Source organism: Gobius niger (assembly GCF_951799975.1).
Source record: "Gobius niger genome assembly, chromosome: 8".
NCBI classification, from domain to species: domain Eukaryota; kingdom Metazoa; phylum Chordata; class Actinopteri; order Gobiiformes; family Gobiidae; genus Gobius; species Gobius niger.
In genome coordinates this window covers 17,063,616-17,078,792 of record NC_136859.1, presented here as the reverse complement: position 1 = coordinate 17,078,792, position 15,177 = coordinate 17,063,616, and the positions used below count along the sequence as shown (strand labels likewise).

The window sequence follows — 15,177 nt, the reverse complement described above, 5'->3', positions numbered from 1 at the left end:
GAAATCTTCTTAAGCTGTTTGATGGTTGTGTTCTGTCAAGAAGAGATGACTGGAAAAATATAGAATTGGAATCAATGGAACTGTATTTGTAAAGCACTTTTCACATGACAAGTGAGCGCTTCACACAGTGTAGGGAGAACGGTTCCACACAACACAATTGGGCTCTGGTTTCCATAATGAAGATTGTTCATATTTGTGTTTCTGAGCGCCATCTGCTGGGGAAACTTGCAGTGTTTTATTTTGAAATAACCGTCGCAATAATACCGGAAGTAAAAGTGTTTCACGAGCGCTGCGGTGGAAGAGAGGTTATTCGTACGTATTGTTTTCACGTTTGTTTATTTTTCCCCGATGCGTGTGGGGGGATCATTTCTGTCTGACTCACACTGTCAAATATTTAGTTGCTATGCTTTGTGGAGAACAGTAATCTACTGCACACTGTTTTATAGCAGCGATAATGCTTGGGCCTATTAGAACCGGCTTTTCCGGATTTTGTCTTTCTAAACAATGACTATGGATGTAAAAGCTGTCCTTCAGTTTGCCGCAGTATCAAGATGTACAACGTTGTTCTTGCAAGTAAGTTTCGCCAATTTGAGTTTTCTTGTCCCCTTGGTATACAAACCCCTGAGTTAGTGTAGCTTAGGAATTATGAAATACAATGGCATGTTCATAAAATTGCTACTATTTGATTTCCCCCCACCCACGTTGCGCTTTGCATATCCTACAAAAAATGTGACTTGCTATGGCGTAATATTTGCCAGTTTTAAGAGAGAGGAAGCCAATAGCTCAAGTGTGTGATGCTGTTTTGTTCTTGCAATGTCATTTTTTTTTAACCACGCTTCCTCTCTTTCCTTGCCTGCGCTCTCACATCTAAGAACTGCCTCTCAATGTGAAAGTCCGCAATGTCAATGTAAATCTGCGCTCTCAGTGTTCTCTCCGTGTGAACGTGCCCTTAAAGTGTGACAAGCGACATGGCATCCAGTGGTTCCCAAAGTGACCTCCTCACAAAGATGTCAGATGAGGTGATGCTCACGTGCACTGCGGAACATCAGAACAGAATTAAAGCTACAATGTTCTCATGTTCTGCAGTGTGGCTTTAATGGGGGTTTTATCTGGGCCATAATGCACCCGGAGTATAATCTATCCAAATATATAACCGGGGTGTAATCTAGCGCAGGCGGGGTGTACTGTTCATAGATGTCACACCGGGGTCTTGCAAAAGAGCCAATCAGAAAAATGCTGCTCTCTGATTGGCTGCTATGTCGATTGTCACACTTTGAGAGAGAAAAAATAGGTTTTGTGGTTGAAGGCATGTTCTCGGAGTAACGCGGAAATATATTGTGAAACCTAGTTTTTAGGTTGAGGATGTTCACATTTAATGGCAGTGTGAACATCCTCAGATCCTTAGATTGTAGAGTGAGGAAAGAGAGGAAGCGTGACCACAGAAATGCAGTCAAAATAATGATTTGTTATTTAGTGAATGCACAAATGCACCTGATCACATTTACTTTGTACTTTGACTCCTTGAGACCCTCCCCAAGTTGCTGCATTGCCAGCAGCAGCTACTTGTAATGAACTCCCCCATATTTACAAGTAGCTTGGGGTCCCTGGAAGACATTACAACAATGTATCCACTAAAACAACAGTAATAAGTGTATTTTGTTGACTTTACTTGACAGTGTTGTTTCTCTGTAGGCCGTTCTGAATGCTGCCATCCCTGATCATGACGCAGATGCGTTCAGGCCCCCTCAGATGGAAGAGTCTCTCTATCTGGACTCTTCAGTGGACTGGCTTTTTAGTGGGCTCTCACGCTGGGATGCTGAACATTATCTCTTCATTGCTGAGAAGGGATACTTGTTTGAACATAATTTTGCTTTTTTCCCCCTTTTCCCAGTCATTCTCAGAGGCTTAGCTGAGACCGTACTCTGGCCCTTGAGCAGCTGGCTGACTGTGCGCGGACGACTGCTCGTGGCCGTTGCTCTTGGAAACACGACTCTCTTCTTACTAAGTGTGGTGGCCTTGTATGCACTTGGTAGAATTGTTTTGCAGGACAAGCGTCTCGCTCTGCTTTCCAGTCTCCTCTACTGTATCACTCCAGCTAATGTTTTCATGACTGCTGGCTACTCTGAAAGTCTTTTTGCAGCTCTCACTTTTGGGGGATTATATCTTTTGGAGAAAGGATTCACACTCAGAGCCTGCTTGGCACTCAGCATAGCCACAGCAGCACGATCCAATGGACTAGTAAACATAGGATTCCTGCTTTATCTTCCATCTTTATATGCCCTTTCCCAGATTCGGTTTTATCGAACAACAGCAAAAGGTCATGCCAAAGTCTTTCATTACAGTTTTGTTATTTTTCGTCTGGTGCTCACCTCCTTATTAGGCACTGCCACCATAGCTTTCCCATTTGTTGCTTTCCAGTACTATGGCTATAGGACGTTTTGCACACCGTCGGTCTCATTAGAGCGCATTCCCCCTGCTCTGCTCTTACTCGCTGAGAGGAAAGGCTATCGAGTACCAGATGATAACAGTCCTCCACCGCTCTGGTGTATGAGGCCTCTACCAATGCTCTACTCTCATATTCAAGATGTTTACTGGGATGTAGGGTTTCTCCGCTATTTTGAACTGAAGCAAATACCAAACTTTATTTTGGCCTTACCAATGGCTACTCTTGGAATTATGGCAGCATATGCATATGTTCAGGCAAACCCAGAGCTGTGTCTTAGACTTGGACTTTGGGAAACAAATGAAAATAAAGGACTTGAGAAACCAATGCCAGGATTTTTCAACCCCAGGGTTTTTGTGTATGTGGTTCACGCCAGTGTATTACTAGTGTTTGGTACACTGTGCATGCATGTGCAGGTAAGAAAACATTTAATTTATGCAGTTGGCCAATTAGACTGTACTCTAATTTTTTTTAATTGTGTGTTTCCCATGAGGTCCTTACCAGGTTCATGGCATCTTCATCTCCTGTGCCATTCTGGATAAGTGCTCATCTGTTACTGCTGAATGAGCCACTGCTTCATAGAAGAAAAACTTCCACTCCCAGTGTGCAGCTGCAAAGCCATCATCATAACGGATGCAAACACACGGCTGAGAATCCCATTGTAGCATTGCTGCTAAACTTCAGTACCTGCTCTTCCATTACTAAATGCATTTTGGGATATTTTCTCTCTTATTGGTTGCTGGGTTTGGTAATGCACTGTAACTTTTTGCCCTGGACTTGATGTCATTGCTCGGAGCACTAAATAAAACTGCACTAGGAAAGACAATTTTGCAATAAATCTAAATCAACATGTTTGTACATATCTACTTGTTTCTGTATATTTGCTGTTGAGTACATGATGCCTCATTCTTGCCTCAATTGTACATTTAGGATCATTGAAAAGCAACTAAGGCTGCATGTTTGTATAGCATACTTTGCACTATGAACCTAATGTATTGTAATTTTGTAAAATATGGGATGTATACCAAAACAATGTATTGATACAGATTGTGTGTCTGTTTTTTTCCGCATGCCATATGTCTTATGCCCATATTTTAACAATACAAAATCTAAAATACGGGTCAAATTCGGTTTTCATCTGAACTGTAGTAGATACATGTAATATATTATTGTTGGCTCCATGATGACCACTACACCCCATGTACATGTGATACATTCATAGGCCATAATAAATGAATTTGAGAATTTCTCACGTGAGTAGAACGTCACGAGGAGCTCGTCGTGACGTAGCCAAATATTGTAAAAGGGGAACGACGTAAGCAGTCGCAAAGTAGCTACGGCTTCGTGGCTCCAGACGAAACGACAATCAAAGATGAATGCGACGAGTTCAAAGAAGCAATAATTCCCACACAGAATGATGGACAATGCGGCGTCAACGATGAAGAAGATGTGGCTTATTAAACACGATTATGGAGAATGGCTGTACTGTCTCGGTAGCTAGCTAACGTTAGCTTCATGGTGGTCAACTAAAATGAGAGAAGTCCATTTGTCTGAGACACTGACAAAACATTTAGTTCCTGTAAAATCGTTGTGAATCTACAAAAAGTTTGAAGTTCACTCGTCCATTGCCTCGTAGCGGAGATGAAGAGCTGTGAGTACCAGCAGATCGACCCCAGAGCGCTGTCCGTGTCCCCGCAGTCCGCCCAGAGCCACCCCGAGACCAAAGCGCAGCGGCCGCGGAGGAAATGGGAAGTTTTTCCTGGAAAGAATCGCTTTTTCTGCGATGGACGCATCATCTTGTCCAGTCATAGCGGAGTTCTTCCTCTCACTTTGGGCCTTATTGTTGTCACGTGTGGCCTGTTCTTTGCATTTGAGTAAGTGCTGCTTACGTGTGTTTAATGACAAACCTTTCCACAGTACAATGTTTATAATACCGTAATATACACTGAACATGTCTGTCCTTGTTCTACGTACAGTTGCCCGTTCCTCGTGGAGCATCTGACCGTCTTCATACCTGTGATCGGAGGGGTCCTTTGTATGTTTGTGATACTGTCCTTGCTCAGGACAAGCTTTACAGACCCCGGGATCCTCCCCAGGGCCACACCAGATGAAGCTGCAGACATTGAAAAGCAGATAGGTGAGGCATAGTGCATCAGCAGACAGGGACCTCCGAGGGCCTTGCATTTACATTTTGTTTGAACTGAACATGCCTCAGTGACGTCTCTGTACGTCTCTATTTTAAGATACCTCAGGCTCCTCTTCATATCGACCCCCTCCTCGGACCAAGGAGATCCTCATTAACCAGCAGGTGGTGAAGCTCAAATATTGCTTCACATGTAAAATGTTCCGGCCTCCACGGACCTCGCACTGCAGTCTGTGTGACAACTGTGTTGGTGAGTCAGTCATGCCTTGAAAGCCTCCTCTAACTCTTTGCAGAGTAAGAACAGAACGTTTTTTTTTTAATGTATATGCAATATAAATGACAGGTAACAGCAGATGAATTAATGGCATAGTTTACAGCAATAGGCAAAAAAAAACCTCAAAAGTAGTTAATTTTTTATAAGGAAAGCGGTGAACACAACGTGAATGTATTGGGTAATGCATTGTTGTTCTTGTCTGTCCTCACCTCGGACCATATTTGTGTTTTAACCCTCAGAGCGATTTGACCATCACTGCCCTTGGGTTGGAAACTGTGTGGGCAAACGCAATTACCGCTTTTTCTACAGTTTCATCATCTCCCTGTCTTTTCTGACGTCTTTCATCTTTGGCTGCGTCATCACTCACCTTACTCTTCGTAAGTTTTCTCTCTCATGGCAGTTGTGTTATTATTCACAAGGACCATTGATTGTTTGTCTTTTTTCAGGTTCTCAGTCTGGCAAAAGCCTTATTCAAGCCATTCAGGAGAGCCCTGCCAGATATCCTTTACCATTGTCTCACTCCTGATGTGTTTAACCATGTGTAGTGCAGTTCAGTGTTGTCTTTGAGATGGTCAGACCGTGTTGTGCTCCTGCTCTTAAGCCACTTAAGAGGATCACAGTTTAACTGCGCTTTCAGGCACTTGGTCTTTCAGCAGTAAATCTGCTGCCTCATGTGACTGGACCAGTGTCAGTGACTGGACACTGAAGATTTCAATGTTTATTTTTATTGTTTATTTGGATGATAATTACATAATACCACACACGTAGCCAGTGTAACAATTCCTTAACCATTTGTCTACTGTGGTGGAGTTGGTCATTTGTTTTTTTTCTGTGTGGTCTATATTGGGCCTGTCAGGCTTCCATACATACTTGGTGGCCTCCAACCTTACAACAAATGAAGATGTAAGTTTGAATATAATATCTAGGGATTCTGAAACCAGTGTCTGACTCGTTTTGCTTGTGCTGCCGCAGATAAAAGGCTCATGGTCGAGTAAACGAAGTACAGAGGACTCTGGGAACCCATACACTTACAGCAGTATCATAATAAACTGCTGCGCCACGCTGTGTGGCCCAATGCCTCCAAGGTAAGACACTTCTTTGATGCATATTTTATTTAATACCAGTAGTTGTACTGTTATATCACTTATCTTTATCCCATGAAGTCATTCATGATTATTCAAAAATGTGTGTGTCGCTCTTTGGAACGTTGTCAGGATGACCAGAGTATGTGACCACATTAATCTACATCAGAACACATTCAAACATTCAGAACAGTGTCCTCTATGACAGGGCTCTCCACGTACTGGGGAACTACCAGTAGCTCTTTACAAGTACCTCTTTACAAGTACCTCTCTAAAGGCTTTCTACATTTACGCTCGAGAAGTCACACTTTGTTTCTTTTTTTGTTATGAACATATATTTTAAGTAATTATACTACAGTGTAATGAGGAAACCCAAGTCTTTTTCTCTTTTTTTTCAATTGTGCTGAAATATTGTCTTGGCTATTAACTCTAGAATGAACTGCACTTATATTTCCAGTGTATTTGCTTCTAATGCACTTCAAATGGAGTAACGGCTCTACGCTGTGTTTCATTCACAACTGTAAAAACTATGAATCTAAGTCAAATGCCTGTTTAAAATGATTTGAAATCTGTTTTCTGCATTAATTTCCGTTTTCATCTTCAGTTTGATTGACAGAAGAGGTTTTGTGCCTCCTGAAGAGGCGGCCGCTGCCTCGCACACTGCAGAGATCGAGCTGCCTCCGTTCACAGCCAAGAATGACACAAACATGGTAGGATGAAGTGTGTTTTTTCAGCTTATTCCCAGTGTCCTCTAGCCTTCACTTCCACTTATCTGTGGAAAAGTCTCATTGCCAAATGCTGTTATCTTTCTAGGTTATGTTTGAGGTGCGTAGTATCAACAGCAAATGAAATGAGGACCAATTTGTAGAACCATTTCCACTTAATAAGTCTAGTGGTAACATTTTGTGTGGTGTTGCTGCATGTTCATCTGGGTTGCTGTACTACTGAGTTTGCTCTTACGTAGTTGTGCTTAGGAATATCTATGCATATGACGGAAATTTACCATATACAGCTTTTAAAGATTTTTTGTGTTCACAATGTTTACTTTTTCATTTGTATATACAGTTTAAGTGTGAAGTAAGGTACATGTTTACTGTATTCTGTTATTTGGCCGCTGTAATTGCTAATGCCTACAACAGTAATGTCAGATGGAGGACTTAACGCGGCATGTGCTGTATTGGTTCATTCTCCAGGAGGGGAACTGTCAGGACTTCTCTCTGTCCTGCACAGCCTGAGGGCGCCCCCTGTTGGTTCATGGTAAGAGTAGGGTCCCACCATCACCTCTCACCAGCTGTCATCGACTCTGCCCTCATTAATCTCTTTTTGTTGCTGCTAGGGTTGGAGTTACGCTACTAATTTCTTAATTAAAATCACTTTGTCTTTTATGGGATGTGTGATCTGTTTCAACTGTGACTCTGGCTGTTTTTGTTTGTGCATGCTTTTTTACAACTCATTCCACTTTCACAGCCACTGCATTTCTGAAAATTGCCTCTGTGACTCTTGATGGGATTCTTGTGCATGCGGTGACTGTCGAGAGAGCACCATTTTAATTGTAACACATGGACGAACCAAGAAATTAATCACTTCTCGTACAAAAATCAGCTTTCTTTTGTTCCTCTCAAACTCATTAACACTCCTCCATTTTCTATCTTGGCAGCACTCATCTGCTCCACCTCCCACTAATCTGATAATCTAAAATATTCGTTATCTGAGGGCATTAATGCTTTTTATTGACGCCACGTTTGTCTTTGTCACAGTGCACGCAGAGCACTAAGGATGTGCTGGAGAGGATGCTGTACTCTTCTGACTTTCACGCGGTGTGCCCCGTGGGACCTTCAAAGACGACTCCTCTGGGCTTGGAAGTACCTGGTTCGATGGGCCCGCCTCGAGCGCCTGCGGTCTGCCCACGACGCGCGATTCCTGAGTCTGCAGGCAACTCGTGCACCACGTGTGGCCGGAGCAGGAAGGACTCTTTACACTCAATCAACCCAGCTTTCCGTTTGGCATCGCCTTCCCCTTCACTCACTCGTGCCAACATGGCTCTGAGTGACACACGGGAAGATGGGTTCATCCCTCTCCCTTAAATATAGCTTTTAGAGATGGGTTGATGTCACTCAGTTGAAGTTCACCAGCCATGGAAAACGTCCAAAAAGAATATCCCTCCAAGAGAAACTCTGACCCACATAACTTTGAGATGTGAAAGTCCGATCTGAGGTGGACTAGGTAGACTGTTACTGTTACATTTGTGATTGAAGTGTTTGTTGACAGGTTCTGTCCTTGTCCTAGATGCTGAACAAATAAATCTTAGTAATATAATCAGCACAATACAGCAATCTACCCAAACTCTGTCATTGTGCCCAGACTTTTACTTAACCTCGAGCCATAAAACCAGACAACTCTTAACTTATGCAAATGTCTCAAATGAAGACAGGAATAAGTTATTTAGTCCTTAACTGGCATGTGCTGTGATGTAGAGCAGGGGAGGTGAATACTGTACACAGAGATGTCACTATTGACCTTTTTTTTTACTTTGTATGTTCAGTGTCCATTCATTTTATTAAAGATATAGAAACGTTTTAATTTTACGTGGGTAAAAATTGAATTCATTACGCTTCTTGTTTTTGTCCCGATTGCTGCGGCCTGCTGGATCATGGATTGCAGTGGATGTATTACTATTGTTTATTTTATATTCTAAGCACCAGAAGGGAGATTTGTTATAATCATTTATTATTCTACAGTTTATATTGTCGACGTTATGAGCGGAGAAGGAAAAGCAATATTGAGGAGACTGAAGTGGCCTCAGCAACATGTGTCTGTTCATGGCGGTCACCCTGTTATTCACTTTCTGAAACATGATCTTTTTCCAAGCACCTTTTGTCGCCACTAGAGGTCGCTGTGTGAGTAAATATTGCTGGCTGAACAAAATATAGTATTTTCTTTTTTCTTTTGCAAGATCAAAAAGATGCTCTTTACTCTCATTTAACAATCCTGAAGCCTTAGAAGTTTGGTGGAGGTACAAGCAGTGCTTGTACTGTAACACGTTTGTAGAATGTAACTGAAATAAACTTGTTTTTGAAGGTTGGCGTCATTACAAAACTTAATTTAACGACAAATCTGATTTCAGTGAACACTTTCCAGTTATATTTTTGTGAGTTTCTGCTATACACTAAAAAATAATAATTTTCACACACTAAATACTGCAGCTGAAATCTGCCATATTATTGTTATGTGCAAAGGCAACGTGTGATTGAGACACATTTGTGTATTGTTGAGCATTATAAGGTAATAAAGTAACATGTTTTCTCTAACTGAACAGCTCGCCTGTGCCATAATAACCATAATGCTCAGACAGGAGACAGCCCTCAGTTATCCACATGGATGATTCTACTAAAGACACATGGGTGGATTTGTTTGGTTTTAGGCGATTAAACGGCTAAAACGTGCTTATCTTTGAGTACACAACTGTTACACACACAAAATCTTTGAACTGCTGTTATACGTTCATTATTTATTATATTAGGTTTATTTTATAGGACAGAACGACAGGCTGAATATAGAAGAGAGACTGTACACGTCACAGTGCTCATTACTATATTTGCAGACATGCACACAGCTCATCCATGACTTTATTTGACTGTTTTGTTTATCTTTATTGATAGGATCCCCATTAGTTTCCTGGGGTCCAATCATTGATTAAAACAATAATATATATACACTGAAACAATTTACATTTCACCAGGTGTAACATGTATTTGTTTCTCTCTCCAGGTTAAACCTCCATATTTATGTCTAAAAGATTATCCTATATTATGTCAAACAGACGTAACTGTGTTTTGTTTCATTCAGATTTATGGGAAATCGTGCATATTCAGTCTGCTTCTTAATAGCTCAAACTCTCTGTTCCACCTGCTGATGTCACGAGGTGGCAATCCTGTATATTTAGAGTCGGCTTCATACACCTTCGTCCTGTTCCTTACAGCACTCAAATTTCCTCCATTACAAATCATTTCTTAATAACAGCTGGCAGAGCTTGTTCTTCAGGGCCACAGATGCTGGACTGGTCATTTTAATACAAGGAAATGTACAAACTGATTTACTTGATGTTATACTTAAGGCAAGGCAAGTTTATTTGTAGAGCACAATTCATACACAAGGCAATTCAAAGTGCTTCACAGTTGCATAAATATAAGAAAACAAATACAATCAATAAAAACATAAACATAGAATTAATCAATTACAGTAAGAGGTAAAAGTGTAGATAAAATACTTCTTCTTAAAGGGGGGGTATTATGGCTTATTCAAGCTTTATATTATGTTATATGTCATTCCCTCGTTAAAGTGTTGCCATGGCGCATTCACGTATTTATGAGTAATCTGTAAAAACTCTGAGGGCGGCCATTTTAGGGATAGGTTTGCCTGAGTCCTCCTAGGAACGCCCCCACCTCCTGGAGACGCCTCCAAGCTTTCGTCACCAGCCGAGTCACCAACCACGTGGGCGTGGCGGAAAGGGTCAGAGGTTCTTAAAGAGACAGAGGCCTATTTCAAGACATTCACTACAGCCATTTTGAGAGAGCAATTTTATACAAGGCAGTTATTCTAATTTACTGCATTTACAGACCAACAGAAGGTTTCTTCATCATTGTAGTGTGATAAAGACTGGTGCTATGTGATTGAAAAAAGCATAATACCCCCTCTTAAGTTATTATAAAATACTAGTAGTGCCTCTGTAGTAGTACTAGTAGTGTTTTAAACAAATTGTTTAAACAACATTGTAACTTAAAGGGGCTGGAAGCAAGTTCGCCATTTTATACTCACTACTGCCACCTCAGGCCATATGTGTAACTGCACCTTCTATATTAAGCTCGCGCATGACGGCAATTCGGCCGAAGTGACACATTTTTGAGTGACCGTACAGGATTTTAGAGGCAGTTGTGGTGAACAGGTCTGAGCTCATTCTACACATTAGGACATGGCTGGAACATGTAGGGGGAGGAACATACCTAATTTTAACATTTTTAAACTCCTTATAGTCCCTTTAAGCACATTTTTGCATTTCTCCCAAAAGGGCTTCACAACTTATTCATAGAACCGTAGTTACATTAGGTAACTGGGGTCCACAGGTGATTCGCCCCATAACCTATAGGCTACACCTAGAGGGGCTTCACGTGTGGAGGGTTCCAGGTACGGATTCCCTTTAGCCACAGCCGAGCCCTGGTTCTGCAGTTGTGACTAAATCAACATCACAATTGAACCAATGTTTGATTTGAACATGTTTACCTCATGTATGAAATATTTTTTTTAAAACTCAAACATATTCTACCTTTAAGTTGGGCCGCGATGATATGAACAATAATTATAAATGGAAAATTATAACTGCCTTGAATATTGGAGAAACTATTTTCTTTCAATATTTTACTGAACTATTTTGACATTCGTTCTTTTAAAATTAAGTTTGGACTTTAGCCTGACCTTTCCATGCGTTTTTGTAGATGTGTAAATCTCAATCGGATGGAAAACCTCAGTGATTTTACAATGTATTGTGCCTTTAAGCGATATAATAATAATATTGCCATAATTATTATTACTAATAATGTAATTGGGCGATGTAGGGCCTATTGTTCTGCCATAACGTCTAGGGAATCTGAGCACAGGCAATCCTATCATTACTGTAAAATGTAAGCACGGTTCTTATGTAATAGAAACTTTTATTGCTCCAGTCATATTGGCTACGTGGAAATTAAGAACTGTGGAAACCTGAATATGAACAACATGAGCCCACAAGAACCATCACTTGGCAAACACTGTGATTCTCTCCATATCGGACACAAAATGGGCATGTTGTAGAAGAAAAGAAAAAAAAAGTAGAAGAAAAAAAGAAAGAAAAATCCTGGGAAGCAATATCTATGTTACACAATGAAACAGCTCCTGAACTTGAGACAGCAGTGGCCCATTTCATGCACAATAAAGTGGTAAGGGGCGGGGGACAGGCTGCTGCTGAGTCACTATAGGACATGACCAGACATATTTCTGTTTAGAGGCCAGTGGAGGTAAAAATCCTTATCATGTTTGCCGTCATAAGACAGTCACATAATGAGAGGAAATGGTGCAATAAAGCTCCAGGACAATGTTTGCTTTAATTTATATGCAGCACAAAATCTACTCTTATGTAAAACTTACGAAATAAACTGATACCATCATCATTGTTGTCTAATGTTGATTTATATATAAAAGCGCCTCAAGCCATCAGACATGAAACACTGGCTCTGAAATATTTATAATGATACATTGTTAAACTTAATCATACATTTATCACAGCTCTTAAAAGTTATAGTGCCGACTTTTCTTTTCTTTTTTTTTCTTTTTTTAAACTTATGTAACTTTGCGTCTTTGTTTTTAAGTCTGACTGAATGGCAGACAGTGCACCCCGAGCTACTTGCCCCCTTTTTTTGCAATGAATCTGAATCATGACCTCAACAGGCCTGCTCTGAGGGCGTATCTGTGAAGCAAAGGTTACTAGTGAACTGTCATAAGTTCTCCCTGACATGGCCTACTCTTTCTCGCCCCTGTACCGCGTTCCTCTGGGCCTGTGGGGGAAGCTGCAGTATTTATGGGAATGAAACAAGAGCGCACGACTAAAAAGGTCTTCCCCTCTCACTTTGAAAGCGCAAGGGAGCTGTTCAAGCCAATTCTTTTACCATTTTATGATTGTTTAATTTGATCACGCCTTCTGGCAATTGTAAAAGCTAAATAATACATTTCAGTATTTGTTGTGTCAGTGAAAATACAGACCTCATTTAATGCCAAATGCACTGTAGCTTCACACTGACACTAGAGCACAGGCCTCATGAAGAAAGTGCAAACATAAGTACTTTTTTTTATCTTAACCTTGAGTAACTTTGCTAACTGCATTTGAAAGGATATACTTCCCATTTATTCAGATAATTTAGCTGACGTTTTACCTAATTTCTCCTGGTTTTACTTTTTCATGAGGTTTATTACACAGTGAGATAGAACGCACATGGCCCATTCCTGGCATACTGTACTAATGGGCCATGTGCGAGTTAGAGGTCAAAGGAATTTCTCACTTATGTTGGAAACACTTTAAAACTGCACATTATCTATATCACTGGCATTGTCCCGCCAAAGTAATAAAAACCTGGACCACTGTAGATGTGCACTTGGCTAAACCGCTTCACAAAGCTGGAAAGGCCAAATACTATAAACTCTGCCTCGTCCCAATGCTGCCCTTTGGACATGTGTGCCATTAAGTAAACAGACCATATGTGTGGCTTTAGATTGTAAATTCAAACTCTTCACGTGTGCCGTCAGTGGGCTCATGTTGTTCAAGGCGTGTTTTGGTGTGGAGACATTTTCCAGGAGCACTTGACGCCGCTTGTCACTGATCAAGCAGAAAGTGACGTCAGGAAAGGTTGTGCAATTGTTCCACCGCTGTGTCCATAAGATTCTTGATCCGGGAAAGTAAACGCTCGTCTTATCAAACGCAGCAGCAGCAGCGCTCGTGCCCCCACTCTGGTCAAGTCAACCTGGTCACAGCAACACTGAGAAAATAGCTGCAGCTGCCTGACGATTTCAACTATCGCTATGTCGCTGTCCTAAAGTCACACATGATGCACTCTCTAAATTTAGCCGGCACTTGGTCATATCATGTCTGAGAGGGCTCACTCAGGAATGGGGGAAGTTTTTTTTTTTTTCATGGAGAAGTCACAGATGTGGCTGCTTTAGCTGAGAGAAAATATGTTTGGTCTCCAATTTAAAATGATAATAGTGGCTTACACTTGTATTGCCCTTTACAAGCCTGTATTGCCAAGTTACAAGTGCGCTACAAGTTTCTCACAGCGCTACACTCATTCATTCTACACTCATTATTCATTCGTGCCATACTCGGTGGTAGTAAGCCACAGCTGCCCCCTGGGGTAGACTGACGGAAGCGAGGTTACTAGTCTGTGCCATCGGCTCCTCCAACCACCACCAACCACTCACTCACACACTATGTTCATTCGGGCCTATTGTACATGTTTTTAGTGGTAGGGGAAGCCAGAGTACTCGCAGAAAACCTGTGCAGACATGGGGAGAACTCCACACAGAAAGACGTTTTAGATTTGAAGAACGAGCGCTGTCCCACCGTGCCACAGATGAGCCAGCCACGTAACAAGTCAGAGTAATCTGTGGTCTTTCTTGTCATCCTCTAAATACACAAAACATAATGAGTAAGACTCCACTCATTTGCTTTTGTAATTTCATTTGGTTACTCTTCGTTGCTCCTTGACAGAGGAGAAAATCCTCCTAATGTGTAATTTGTTTAAGGTGTGTTTCAATACTGCATATTCCACCGCACCTACTAGACTCACAGTGTAGATGCTACAGCTTTAACAGGATGTCAACAGAGGCACAGCCCATGTCAGGAAATAAGCAAGATAAACTTTGATATTGACAAAAGCAGATATCTAAAAACAAATGTTCCTTGTTCTTTAATTCCATCTTGAAAGGTTTAAACAGGTCACCTGGACTTTTGGCCGTTTTTGGTGACCCTCTCAGCTGACAGATATAGATGCTGAAATGACATCACTGGAGGGGGCCCTGGACGTGGTCTCGAGCCAAACCAAGTCCGGGAAATCATCTGTCCTTCATGTCTGTTGAGGGCCTCTCACATTCTATACTCCTCTCTCTGGTGGAGATGCTCGATGTATATCCTGTTGCACCCCTCTGTGCTAGACTCGAGTGCATAAACAACTGATTTCCTACCATTGGGGAGCTCATCCTTGTGGTGTATACTGGCTAGGGCCTTTCTGTGTGGAGTTTGCATGTTCCGCTCGTGTCTGCGTAGGTTTCCTACCACCAAACATGTACAATAGGTTCCCATCTGGAGCCAGGACTCCCCTGTTAAAGAGATTGTTAATCTCAGAGGGACTTTCCTGGTTAAATAAAGGTCAAATAAGTGTGTGCTCCTGACATGGTGCCAGTGCGTCACAGAAAAAGGTTTATTGATGATTATATTTTTCTGAAGTAGCTTACTGCAGAAGGCTGAACTGTGAGATTTAATATCTCTGTAGTTAATGAGCCCATCCACAGCAAGCAAAACTGGTATAAAGTTTATTTTTCTTCTCTTCCAGCACACATGAAGTTATTATTTTAGATATTTTCCAGAAAAAAGGAACTATCCTTTCTGCCCCATGCACGTGTAAGCCACAGCCTGAGCTCATGACATCAAATTAAA

The 15,177-nt window shown here is 41.4% G+C and overlaps 2 protein-coding genes across 3 annotated transcripts; both read left to right on the top strand.

The window, feature by feature from the left end:
• Window positions 1-120: 120 nt before the first annotated feature.
• On the top strand, window positions 121-3,435 carry pigv (phosphatidylinositol glycan anchor biosynthesis, class V). The gene is made up of 3 exons (XM_079560910.1): window positions 121-573; window positions 1,693-2,859; window positions 2,937-3,435. The coding sequence occupies exons 1-3, from the start codon at window positions 505-507 to the stop codon at window positions 3,222-3,224; spliced, it is 1,524 nt and encodes a 507-aa protein (XP_079417036.1). The 5' UTR covers window positions 121-504; the 3' UTR covers window positions 3,225-3,435.
• Window positions 3,436-3,722: 287 nt separating this feature from the next.
• zdhhc18a (zDHHC palmitoyltransferase 18a) lies at window positions 3,723-9,033 on the top strand. 2 transcript variants are annotated; one of them, XM_079560987.1, is made up of 10 exons: window positions 3,723-4,317; window positions 4,420-4,580; window positions 4,687-4,836; window positions 5,100-5,237; window positions 5,307-5,358; window positions 5,661-5,763; window positions 5,833-5,945; window positions 6,547-6,652; window positions 7,136-7,199; window positions 7,700-7,839. In XM_079560987.1, the coding sequence occupies exons 1-9, from the start codon at window positions 4,085-4,087 to the stop codon at window positions 7,175-7,177; spliced, it is 1,098 nt and encodes a 365-aa protein (XP_079417113.1). In that variant the 5' UTR covers window positions 3,723-4,084; the 3' UTR covers window positions 7,178-7,199; window positions 7,700-7,839. The 2 variants fall into 2 exon arrangements, with proteins under 2 accessions (XP_079417113.1, XP_079417112.1); XM_079560986.1 differs by lacking the exon at window positions 7,136-7,199 and having other exon boundaries at window positions 7,700-9,033.
• The last annotated feature ends 6,144 nt before the right edge of the window (window positions 9,034-15,177 follow it).

Bases quoted from the DNA above. Each gene is read 5' to 3' on its own strand.
- pigv (XM_079560910.1), top strand. From the start codon at position 505: ATGACTATGGATGTAAAAGCTGTCCTTCAGTTTGCCGCAGTATCAAGA. The intron at 574-1,692 runs GTAAGTTTCGCC...GTTTCTCTGTAG, and splicing joins GTACAACGTTGTTCTTGCAA to GCCGTTCTGAATGCTGCCAT. The intron at 2,860-2,936 runs GTAAGAAAACAT...GTTTCCCATGAG, and splicing joins CACTGTGCATGCATGTGCAG to GTCCTTACCAGGTTCATGGC.
- zdhhc18a (XM_079560986.1), top strand. From the start codon at position 4,085: ATGAAGAGCTGTGAGTACCAGCAGATCGACCCCAGAGCGCTGTCCGTG. The intron at 5,238-5,306 runs GTAAGTTTTCTC...GTCTTTTTTCAG, and splicing joins CATCACTCACCTTACTCTTC to GTTCTCAGTCTGGCAAAAGC. The intron at 5,359-5,660 runs ATATCCTTTACC...CCATTTGTCTAC, and splicing joins ATTCAGGAGAGCCCTGCCAG to TGTGGTGGAGTTGGTCATTT.